The sequence below is a fragment of the Lipomyces japonicus genome, assembly GCF_038497905.1.
Source record: "Lipomyces japonicus strain CBS 7319 unplaced genomic scaffold V1514scaffold_15, whole genome shotgun sequence".
Classification (NCBI taxonomy): domain Eukaryota; kingdom Fungi; phylum Ascomycota; class Lipomycetes; order Lipomycetales; family Lipomycetaceae; genus Lipomyces; species Lipomyces japonicus.
Window position 1 is genome coordinate 208,808 of NW_027117827.1, and position 12,293 is coordinate 221,100.

The 12,293-nt window shown below is 35.4% G+C and overlaps 2 protein-coding genes and 3 non-coding genes across 5 annotated transcripts; 4 read left to right on the forward strand and 1 right to left on the reverse strand.

Annotated features, from left to right (window-relative positions):
* Positions 1-21: 21 nt before the first annotated feature.
* Positions 22-1,172, reverse strand: V1514DRAFT_329645 (uncharacterized protein). The gene has a single exon (XM_066927382.1). It carries the CDS (start codon positions 1,003-1,005, stop codon positions 217-219), a length of 789 nt encoding a protein of 262 aa, XP_066783886.1. The 5' UTR covers positions 1,006-1,172; the 3' UTR covers positions 22-216.
* A 4,186-nt stretch (positions 1,173-5,358) lies between these two features.
* V1514DRAFT_t36 lies at positions 5,359-5,431 on the forward strand. Its single transcript has one exon. It is a non-coding gene; the product is annotated as a tRNA-Thr (tRNA).
* A 3,096-nt stretch (positions 5,432-8,527) lies between these two features.
* Positions 8,528-8,613, forward strand: V1514DRAFT_t37. The gene has a single exon. It is a non-coding gene; the product is annotated as a tRNA-Trp (tRNA).
* Positions 8,614-10,165: 1,552 nt separating this feature from the next.
* Positions 10,166-10,251, forward strand: V1514DRAFT_t38. Its single transcript has one exon. It is a non-coding gene; the product is annotated as a tRNA-Trp (tRNA).
* Positions 10,252-10,411: 160 nt separating this feature from the next.
* Positions 10,412-10,948, forward strand: V1514DRAFT_342347 (uncharacterized protein; the record flags this gene model as incomplete). Its single annotated transcript, XM_066929096.1, has 3 exons — positions 10,412-10,414; positions 10,475-10,830; positions 10,894-10,948. 3 exons carry the CDS (start codon positions 10,412-10,414, stop codon positions 10,946-10,948), a joined length of 414 nt encoding a protein of 137 aa, XP_066783887.1.
* Positions 10,949-12,293: the final 1,345 nt, after the last annotated feature.

A 12,293-nucleotide genomic window follows, 5' to 3' on the forward strand; every position in this document is an offset into this window, starting at 1 on the left:
CCAAACAAAAACCAATTAAAAAGACTTCATCAAGAAAATATATATATTTAAATACTTTACTCAATAAAATGTACTAAATAATTTTTTTTTTTAAAAAAAAAACAAGTGATCCAAACTCCTAAATATCCAATCTCCCCGTGCCCCCCTTTCCTACTGATCTGACCTGTCTTAGCATAAACTCCAGTATAAAAAACGAAAAAAAAAAACAAAAAAAAGTTAAATAGTGGGTTCAAGGACTCCGTAAACATTTGATGTATATCTCCAATACCTGTCATTAAATGTATTCAAGTTTTTCGCCGAATCGCACTGCTTGCTTCCATCTTGCTGTAATTTTTTATTCCACGCTGCAAATCGGTCTTTGAACTCAGATTTATGTCTTGCGCAACCACGTTTTAATTTCGCACACCCAGCCCGGCGGGAAGGCAAATTTTTTTCAAGCAACCAATACTGTTCAAATTCATCAATCCCATGCTTAAAATTTAGACCAACCGGCACCGGAGCATCATGGTCAAGCGTAGCAATGGCGTCTTGCATCACCAAAGTGCGTTCCAGATCTTGTGGTTGTAAATCTGAATGACCAGGAACCAAACCGATCATATGTTGCCGATCACCGTTATAAAACTTGGCCCATTTATTAAGATGAGGATATTCACGAATTAATTGCATAGCCGCGCGAGGTACCGGCCGATTATCGTACTTGGTAAATGCTATGTCAGAACCAAGCATGATACCGGCATGCGATCCAACAAAAAATCCCAACAGACCGGTGAGCCCAGCACGGGCAAACCGGATCGGGAATCCGGCGTTGGATAGCAATCGCATGCGACTAGCCAATCGAGAAAATATTAAAGCCGTTAACGCACCACTTGCCATGGAACTGCGAATAATGTGATCTACTGAAACTTGGAGATCTTGACGATCAGCGTGGGACAGTTGACTGTCGATTATTAGAAACCGACGAATGCCGACTACGTGAGCAAGTGTAGCAATCGGATCATCACTCATCTCACCGTTTCTTTCCTTTCTTTCTTTGCTTGTATTAAAAACCACACTTCTCTTCCGATACGTAGCCTGTGATTTGTCGATATAAAACTGAAACTCGTATCTGCCAAAAGAACGAACCTATTGACAAAATAAAAGGGGGCTGTCGTGCGAACTATGATGCGCGATGCGATGCGATGCGATGACGCGTGCACGTGCCTCATTTCACAGCACTCTTCAAAACTATGTACAATAACGTATGTTATAAACAAACACAGGGTACCTTTAAATCTAATACAAAAAAAAAACAATGAAACGATCCGAGCATCCTCCGGATTTCCTGTCTGTAAAGTAAGGCATCCTTGCTTTGAGAAAAGGAGTGAACTTGACTAAAGAAATGTCCAATGACGTGCGATTTGCTGCTCATAATCACAAGACTCAAAAAAGGGCTTGTACTGCCTAGCAAGTAGAACTCCTCGAGCCGGTCGCCGACTAGGTGGCTTATACGCTCCACATAAGTTGCAAGCATAGATAGATAGATAGATAATATTTTTAAGACGGTAAATACATGATACAACATACGCAGTATAAAAACACGACATACAAAGATCTGTACTACATGTAGGATACATATACATTCACTCAAGTGTCTTTTCAACACGCATTCAGTCAACTAAATTACCTATCCCGAGGGATGCACCAATTTTTCCGAAAGGAGACAAGAACTAGGACTCATCCCGCACACCACCCAATAGATAACGGCAGCCGACAGGTAGAGTTAGGCCTGGAGAAAAGCAGCCACCTTCTCGAAGCCCTTTCGGGTACCAAGGAGGTAGTATTCAGACTGTACAGGCCCAAGCAAAGACCAAGAAGCAAAAGTAAACGTGCATGATAGTAAAGAGTGTGTCAACCGCTCCACACATGCAAGCATAAGGCACCCCCAGCATGTAGGGAAGCGGCGATAATATTCACTGATCATGGTCAGTTCGCAATTGTGTTACCCTAATAAACATTTTTTTTTTTATATTAGACTTCATGTACTACTAAGCCTAAAGATAATCGAATACAGGAAAATACAGATTTATAAAAAAAAAACCTGTTACAGACAAAGTCACCTTTTTTTTATCTTAAAAAAGGGCAAATAAGCCGTCGAATGTATTAGCTGCTAACTAAGAAAAGTGTATGATGAGATGAAGAAAAAAAAGTAAAGTTAATTAAAGTTTTTAAGTTACGTGATTTTTTTTTATCTTAAAAAGGAGCCATGCAGCACCCCGATTTATATTATTCTATAAATAAATATTGAACATCAACCATATAAGCATATAAGAGTAGAGAAAATAATTATAACATAGCATAAAAGTAATATGAAAAGAGGAAAAAGCAAAGAAAAAGAGCAATAAGCATGACAAGGGATAAGCAGGAAGGACAGAGGTACCCACAGAACCCAGAGACTCCTCAACCTATTGGCTATCTATCTTGAATGGCTCCCAACCAAGGCAGACCGAATGGTAATCGCGGTTTCACTAGGGTCCCCGTGAAATGGGATACGCCGACGTGCGTGGTGCAAGTTCTGTATGGCAGAGACAGCGGCAGCAATGGAATTTGGCCCGGCTAATTTCCAGGGGTCCTGACATAATCTCCTGGGTTGACCAGAGGTCCCAGTGTGAAGCAACCAAGGGACATTCATAGATGCGGTGGGCTGCAGTATCCAGCCCCTCTTGACACAATGCACATTGGGAAGGGTATGGCAGCCATTGATTCGTCTTTTTATCTCCTTTATCATCGGTCTTGTGAGGGGACAGATGAGTGAAAAGTGTATCACAGCGATCTATCAAGCAAGAGGAATATTCAATGAAGTGAACTGGTTTATAGAAGCCGACAAATAATGTTAACCGATAAAAAAAGTGTATATCTAGTGGGGGGATTTAGGTTATTTTTATTAATCCGCTGCAATTGATTCATTTGTAGTATTTTTACTTGTTATATAATCAAATAATTGATATTTAGATATTTTTTAATACTTCATATGAAAATAAACCTACAAATAATACTAAAATAAATAAATAATTTTTTACTGTTGAACTTATATTTTCGTTTAACAATTGGTTTGCAGTTCCAAGATTTAAGGGTTCGAATCCCTTCTTAACCTTTTTTTTTATTGATATTCCTTCATATTTTAGATCTAAATTATTTAAATTTTCAGATTCGGTTTCCTCCCCTTTCAATTTTAATATTATTTTTTCTTTATATGTTTGATATTTTTCATGTTTTTAGTGGAGCGTATTGATCAAGAAACACAGTATGGAACGGTTTCTGTTTAACGGATAAGTTACGCTAGGGATAAATCTCAGTCTAATGAAATCAAAACCTGGAAATATGACACCCGGAATAGATCAAGTGACCTTAGATGGATTAGATCAAGATTATTTCAACACCTTAGGAGATTCACCCCAACCATCAAGTATATCTTATTTATGGAATTTTGGTAAAAAAAAATCGATAGAGAAGAGTAATAAACCGATAAGTGTTAATACTTTACATTTACCATACTTTCATATAGTTATGTAATAGTAAGGTTTGCGTCCATTTAGTATAATATTGTTTATATTTATATTAGGGAATGAAGAAACATAGGTGCCTTCCAAGCACTTTATGTCTGTGCAAGTCACCAAAACTGTCTTTCAATCATTGTCATTAAATATTTTAAATCTATTTAGTTTATTTTATCTTAAATAATTATTAATTAATTAAATGGAAACCTGAGATTGATGCTCCTATTCTATTTGAACTTTCTTGGAAATACAGAAAGGTAATAAATACCATTCTGGTACAATTGATGCTGGTGTTGACATTGGATTTGCCATAATATAATTACTAATTTCCATAATTTATAATAATAAGGACTATAAGGAGAAGAGATACCAAAACCTAATAATAAAATTATTAGGAATAAATTTAAAGATTGGACCTAAGCGCCACTATTATTAGCAAGCTATTAGTGGTGTTTATCTATATTTTAGAGTATAAAGGGCAAAATAGCCCAGTTTTCACCACGGTTCCTTTACTTAATTTTCTCATTTTTCTTGGTCCGTTCGATTTGCAAAATAAGATGGTATTTCTATTTTACTTAATTCATTTAATATTTGCTTTTTTTTATTATATTTATTTCTTCTATTTATTATAAAATTATCTTTTATTAGCTTTAACAAATACATCTAATTCTAATTCATTAATCTTTTATAAGTTGGTTGGTATTAGGAATATACGGAAGTAAATTAGGATACAAAGTAAGTAGAGTATTAAGTAATAAAATAGTCCAACATAAAGAAATTAAATTATCAAATCTAAAGTGTAAAAGCTATATATGGTTTCTTTAATCAAAAATTCTATTTCGATGCTATTCTTAATAGCCAAAATGATATATTATTTAATCGTGGAAATGCCATATCGAACAAAATACTTCATAGATACTTAAAATAAAATCCAACATTAAATAGATTCTTTGCTTTACATTATTTATTACCTTTTATATTAGCTAAAGGACATCCTTGAGGTACAAATAATGCAAAGAATTCTAATTTGCCAAGCCGCGCAGCCAATTTGAACTCTCGCGCGCGATCAGCCTGTTCAACCAGAAATAATATCCTGCAAATAATGCGAATGAAAGTTTTAACGGTCACGTTGGCTTCGAAATAAAGGCCAATATTGGTTTGTAATTGCCTTTAAGCTCACCTGGTGAGTGGGCTATTTTTAATTTTAGAATTATTCCTGCTAATAATATACTTCCACTTAAAGGTGATTCAGAGTGAACTAAACTTTACCATTAAGCTAAAAGGAGAGAATTTTTCCCTCAACCTTGGTTTTGCGTCCATTTTTGAAATAAATCTTAAGTCTCCTAATTTATCTGGTATTGATCTTAATATTGCATAGTTTTTTTCTATTAGTTTATCTTCCTTTAATTGAGATTCTAATTTGTGTTAAGTCGAAATACAGTTGCTGTAGGGGAACCTGCAGCGGATTAATAAAAATAGTGTTCTATGTTTTATATTCTACGAATTCTTACCTAATTTCTAGTTTCATTTTTCCTTTCATGGATTCGAACCATAATATTTAGATTATAGTCTGCAACTCGACTAATGGTAAATTAATGGTAAATTAATACAACTACTAGAATTAAATCTGCATCAAAAGTTACTCTTCTCTATCGATTTTTTTTTACCTTTACTGTCATATCTCTTTCGAACTCCGTTTTGAGCTTTTTACTTTTTATTTCTTTTTCACTCTTTAAGATAGCTGGTTCAATCTTGCGATCAGTGACCAAGATTCCTCACTGCTGAATCTATTAAATAGCTATTAACTATGGTTAGAAAGATATTCTTCTACTTAGCTCAATAGGTGGAGCATTCGTTTTGTAATCGAAAGGTTTAGAGTTCGACTCTCTAAGTATACATTATTTATCAATTCTTTTTGATATTTTGTTAAATTTAATTTATTTTTCATTCTATTTTGTTTTATGTTTAGGTTTTTATTTTTCATTAACTTTACCCGCCGATGGTTTACCATTCTGGATTTAACAGGATTTAATTTTTACAAATTATAAAATATAAAGGTATAATTAACAGACCAACATAGGAATTCTGTCCTTATTAATAAAGTTTGGTTTGCGTCCATTTTTGAAATAAATCTTAAAAGATGTAATGTATAAAGTAAAAATGGGTCAAAGTACAATATAAAAGGAGCAAGAAATAAGTTCTAGCTAAAAAAGAGGGAAACCTATAAGAAAAACGGAGTGAATTGAAACATTTCCTGTTACCTAGTCTGGCTCAAAATTTTAAATTGCATGGCTGTTTTCAGTTCATATCGGGAGACTTAAGATTTATTTCAAAAATGGACAGCAATATTATATTGGCACTTCGTAGATGTAATTTGGTGTCGGGTTCTCTACGGTTTTTTTTTGCTTTTCTTGAGATATTTAGTCTTATTCTAAATTCTTATCTTTTTTGTATTGTCGCATTAAATAACATGCTTAACTGCTTGTGTCTGTAACCGCCTAATGTCTTGGATTTCATTCTTGGGAGAAAATTAAAACTAAAATTATTAGTAATAAACTGATTTTTTCAGTTTTTTTTTAGTCTTAACCGGAGTCGAACCGGCACTTTTCCCTTGCCCTGCTGCCCTGCCTCTTCTCTTGAGACTGAGAGTAGACTAGTTACAAAAGAATTATAATAAATATCAAATCCATAGAATAAACTATTAAAGAATCCTGATTCTCCAAGCGCCAATTGTGAGATAAACAGGAAGGGTCAGGGAACGTACTCTCCAGGTGGAATGCTTAATGTCTTCACTGTCCTTATTTTTTATAAAGTAGCATTCATCGTTTTTAGCAACAATAAGACAAATGGATGTAAAAGTAATCATTGCATATAGCTCACTAACTTTCGGGTCTATTTTTTTACATGTGATGTATGATGTCCTAAGTATGTTCCTATTACATATTGTATATACTTTAAAATAATTAGAATTAATTATTGTTTTTTATAAATTAAGAGGAAGGATGGAACTACGTTTCAAGTGCTAGTTTAGGTATTAAAATAGATTGTAACCCAGGAAGACTAAATGGAATTTTTACTCTTTTTTTATTTTCAGGAGAATTAGAAAACCCTGAAAATACAGATAAATCAGTAGATTCAGAAGTTAATGAAATTGAAATAGAAGAATCAGAAGTTGATCTACTGATATTTCAAATGGATAAAAATCTATTGTTTTAATATTAATTAACATTATAAAGAATATTCAGAATAGAATAAGTTTCCTATAATATGATAACAAAATTGAACAGGCTGATCGCGCGCGAGAGTTCAAATTGGCTGCGCGGCTTGGCACAACCTTCAGCAGAGAGGATCAGCACGAGGTCGTATAACTCAAAACAAAGGTAAAACATATCGGCTAAAATTAGAACAAGGTACAAAAAATATATAAAGAATGAGTAAAATATAAAAGGAGGGTTCAAATTAAACCAGAAAGATTATATAAAGTGATTTTTGACAATTCACCCCTTAATGTGGAATAAGTTTAATATAGAAATATAAGGGAATAAAAGATAAAGAGCTTTTATAAAACCAAATTCACTGAGTCTTTCGCGGAGACAGTCGTTGTATCATTTCGTCATTCATGCAGGGTAAAACCACTTTTTCTTAACTGTTCTTTTTCATTAAAAATTAAACTAAAATTACCTCGAACTCCTTCAGTTCGTGTGTAAAACGAATATTTCATTTTTATTCATATTATTCTTTATATCATCTGTAGCTGAAACTAATAGACCTCCCTTTGATTTTGTTTATACTTATGTCAACTATGTCAACTATGTCAACTATGTCAACTATGTCAACTATGTCAACTCTCCTACTACCTAATCCAATTATGGCACACCCTATGACGGTTTCAATTAACTTAAAACTAGTTACAATCTAGTTAAAACCATACATAATACTTGTTGTTCTATTTTTAATCATATTTTGAGTTATGTTGTTGCTTAACTCTGTTAGTAATAGGTATTATAGGTTTCGTATTAAGGTTTCCTTATATTCTTTACTATTAGGTTTTTTTATTATGAACACCATACTATAATATGTTTCGCAGAAAACCGAATCAAGTGTAAAAAATAAACTTACCGTTAGTACGAAAGGATCATGGTCAACTAACCTATGATTTATCTGCTGTTTATAAGAAATATGAAAAACATGACTATCTCAGCTTTACTTATTTAACTAATAGTCCTTTAATTAATAATAATAACGGAAAAATAAGTTATTTTAATAATATTGTTTTTAGTAGGGGTAGTATAAGGAAAAGTAGGGAGGAAAATAGGAAAAAAGAAAAAAAAAAGGTATAAGAAGAAATGAGCGAATTACTAAAAATAGCTGCAGTATCCAGCCCCTCTTGACACAATGCACATTGGGAAGGGTATGGCAGCCCACCGCATCTATGAATGTCCCTTGGTTGCTTCACACTGGGACCTCTGGTCAACCCAGGAGATTATGTCAGGACCCCTGGAAATTAGCCGGGCCAAATTCCATGCTGCCGCTGTCTCTGCCATACAGAACTTGCACCACGCACGTCGGCGTATCCCATTTCACGGGGACCCTAGTGAAACCGCGATTACCATTCGGTCTGCCTTGGTTGGGAGCCATTCAAGATAGATAGCCAATAGGTTGAGGAGTCTCTGGGTTCTGTGGGTACCTCTGTCCTTCCTGCTTATCCCTTGTCATGCTTATTGCTCTTTTTCTTTGCTTTTTCCTCTTTTCATATTACTTATATACTGTGGTATAATTATTTCCTCTACTTTCTTATATGCCTATATGGTTGATGTTCAATATTTATTTATAGAATAATATAAATCGGGGTGCTGTATGGCTCCTTTTTAATAAGATAAAAAAAAGGGCGGGCCCAAATTTTTTTTTTTTAACTAGAACACTAGGTGCCCCGGCCAAATTAATGTGATTTTGCTTAATAAATGCAAAAAACTCTTAATAGTTATTAGTCAGATGATGCGGTGGCTCAATGGTAGAGCTTTCGACTCCAGTGGTAGCTGTTGACATCGAAGGGTTGCAGGTTCAATTCCTGTCCGTGTCATTTTTTTTAATTTTTTATTTTGGTTTGAACTTGTCAATATTTTTTTGAAGTTTAAATCGTTCTGCTAGTTAAATTGAATGAGAGAACTAAAAAGGTACGAACTCCTGGCATGTGAATGTGTTATGAAGGAATTCTCTGTTGAAATATCTGAATTGATCCAACGAATTCCTAATCAGCAAAGCTTTTAAAAAGATGACAAAAATTTTTTATTATTATGATAAACGACAATGTTAATGTTGATGACAACGAGAAAGAAAATTTAGCACCGTAAGTAAATAAATAGACAGGTGCACTTACTAAATAACATGCGAAGGTCGTCAAATAAATTCTTATAATTACAAGAATATAATACAACAGAATATAGGCGTTCGTCAACGTCACTTTTCTTTCTTTCTTGTCAGCAGCGGTGGCGAGAATTGGAGAATACCAACATTTGGACCATGACATTTCTGAAGCTGTGGCAGCTGGTTCAAAAAAAATGTGAGCATTACTATATCTTAGCCGACTATAGAGATCTCTACTATGTGGCTTTGCTCTTGGATCCTCGAGATAAGGGTCATAGTCTTAATGTTGAGCTAGATAAGGAGAATGCATCTCTTATTAATAAGGATATGAGGCAACATCTTCGGAAATGTCATGGTCTAAATGTCGGTATTCTTCAATTCTCGCCACCGCTGCTCGTAATTGGTCTTGTAGAAAGTAATAGAAGCTAAGTGTGCAAAAAGCTCCTGATCCCTTCTTCGATACAGTTTCTGTTGCACTATCTAACCATCAACACAGAGCAGACTTGTTCTATACGGTGCCAAACGTGGTCGATAAATGCCGGCAATATTTTAGTCTCACCTAGATAAAGCTTTATTTGCGTGTCTCAACGTAGTACTGTAGAACGGTTTATGGAAGATCGTGCTCCTTACACAAGGTTTCCCAGGCTTGTTTTCGCTGTGGGCTAGACTTCAAATAAATAGCTAACAGCCGAAACTCTGGCAACCGCTGACATTGCTCGGATTTCAGGCGTAATCTTGCCATTAGCAGTGACACATGCAATTTCAGTGTTTGCAAAGCTGCTCGGATTTAGCAACTTCAAGATACTTTTAGCGACGAGGTTTATGACGTGTGCCATGCAGCTAATGAATGATGATTCACCACAAAACTGCGGTGCAGGAATGATATCCCGGATAAGGATTTCGAGCTCAGACACAAGCGACTTATTTGACGCGTTGTCTCCAGTGATTTAAATTAATTTTTTTAATAATTTTTTTTTTTTTTTTTTTATCTTAAAAGGGACACAGAATGCCCTATGTTGTATTGACTACTTAGTGTAGGAGAAAATAAAGAACAAATTGAGACAAACGAAAGTAAACCAAGAATGGTGTAACGGAACGAAGAAACAGAGAATATAACAGAAAGATGAAGAGAGAAGCAAAATATCCAATACAAAGACGACAACAAGGATGACACCTTTTTTTTTTTTTTTTTTTTTTTTCTTTTTTTTTTTCTCGCTGTGACGGTTAGCAGAACCTGGTGACATGTTTTGTTACATTTATTGTCAGTTGATGCGGTGGCTCAATGGTAGAGCTTTCGACTCCAGTGATAGCTGTTGATATCGAAGGGTTGCAGGTTCAATTCCTGTCCGTGTCAATTTTTTTTAATTGGCCATTTTATATGTAAAGCCTGAAATTTTTTTAAAGTATTGTCTGATTTAAGGTTCGTTAACAGAGTTTGGGACGAATTGGGATTAATCAAGATATATAGATTGCGCCGGGTCTTTAAACCAAAACCCAGATATTATAGTCTCATCATGGTATGCTGATCGAAAAAATATGATTTGCGGATTTAATGATTATTTGTTAATATGGAACAGGCTAGTCAGACGTTATATCAGATCCCTCCCACGACAACTGCGGCGATTAACAAGTTGCGGTTAGGTTCTTCAAGATCGTCCACTCCGCAAAGTCAGGTATATTCAATCAACAAGTCATCATTAGAAGTTTTGCAGACACCGGCGGAAACATTTACGAACATTGAAGAATTGGTGGAAGAATTACCCAGCAATACGCCGAGATTCATCTTGCTAAGTTATCCGCTCGTGACCAAGGACGGACGACGAAGCGCGCCGTTTGTGATGATTTATTATTTGCCAGAGACAGCTACGCAAGAGGCCAGGATGCTTTATGCCGGCGCTGTAGAGATCGTCAGGGCACATGCAGGTGTTAGCAAGTGAGTATACTAACAGCATTAACTCATATCCGAAAATGCTAATAATAAACTTTCGCATCGCAGGTTGCTAGAGATTTCGGACGAAGAAGAGTTTGAAAACATACAGGATCTTTTTTAAAGAAGCATGCCTACATATCTGGCAATTACTTATCAATTAAATGTTTAGTTATGTTAAGGTAGTTTTAACAAGTATAACTATCACCCCGTAAATAGCGCCGGAAATTGCTAACCCAACCCCAGGCTGTGCCTGAATTTTGAAATTTCTGCTTTTTGTGGGGAGACAAAGTTTATCCCAAGTTGATGACAATTCACGTATCTGGCAGAAGTTTCAGATGGGGATGGTAGCCCGTCTTTGTTATCTGTATATTCTTTTACTTGTCTTTGTATTTATAACATACAGTTGCCGTTATTGACTGCGTCGCCTCGTTTGCTAATCTGGTAGATGGCAACTCGTCAAACGTTCGTAATCAACCGAGCCACGTTGATGTTATAGTCCGCGATTCGGTGTTACTGCCGACTACGGTAGATGGCTAGTTCAATAGACTTAATTACCATAGGGACGTCGCAAGGAGGGGATTGTTTTCTTAGAATTTCTTGCTTCGCCGAGCGCGAACAGCGGGCATCGCCATCATTGCTTTTAATAACATACCCAGTTACTGATTTTACTGCTTGGGAACATTTAGCAATAGTAGTTGATGATGCTAAAGAGTCTTCTATTGTGCAAGATTTGGAGATACCTTTCAAGTTTAAAAAGCGGGGACATAAAAACAACAAGAACAAGAAGGGCACATAAATTTAGACGAAAGATAAACTCACATTTGTATATTAACTTTGACTGTCCCTTCATGGTATTTGCCCGAATTCGGGGTCGGGATTATGTTATGATGGGCCTTGCGATTTTTGATTTGAAAAATAAGCCGGCCGTTGATTTCGGAAGCTCAATAGTGCTCGGACAATGCAATAATTTTGGTTACTGACAAAGAGGATTTACCAGCAAAAGTTTATTCTGTTTCTGAGCCGGAAATATTTAGATTTTTTTTAATTATTGTAAATCCTTGGAGGAAAAATGGACTCGCATTATTATGAGCAACATCTAATAATGCGACTACACAAATAATATAATACATGTTGTCACTTGTCAACATGTCTGATTGATCTCTTGTCCTGCTTACTGATGATCAAAGTAGTCTTTCTTGTAGATCCAGGGTTTATTATGCTACTTATGTTTCACACCTGTTCCGTGTTTTGCTAACCAAATATTGGAATTTGATTGAAATTTTATCTGCGCCGGATTTGTGACGACGTCCGAATTTATTCAAGGCATGCCACAAGCGATCACTGCCGCTGATACGCCCAAAACCGTTATGGCTCTGGATTGAAATTATCCTTAATATTTTTTTTCTTTGGAGCCTACTTGTTTTATGACCGCTTGTTTCGTTGATACTTGTTGATAAGCTCGAATA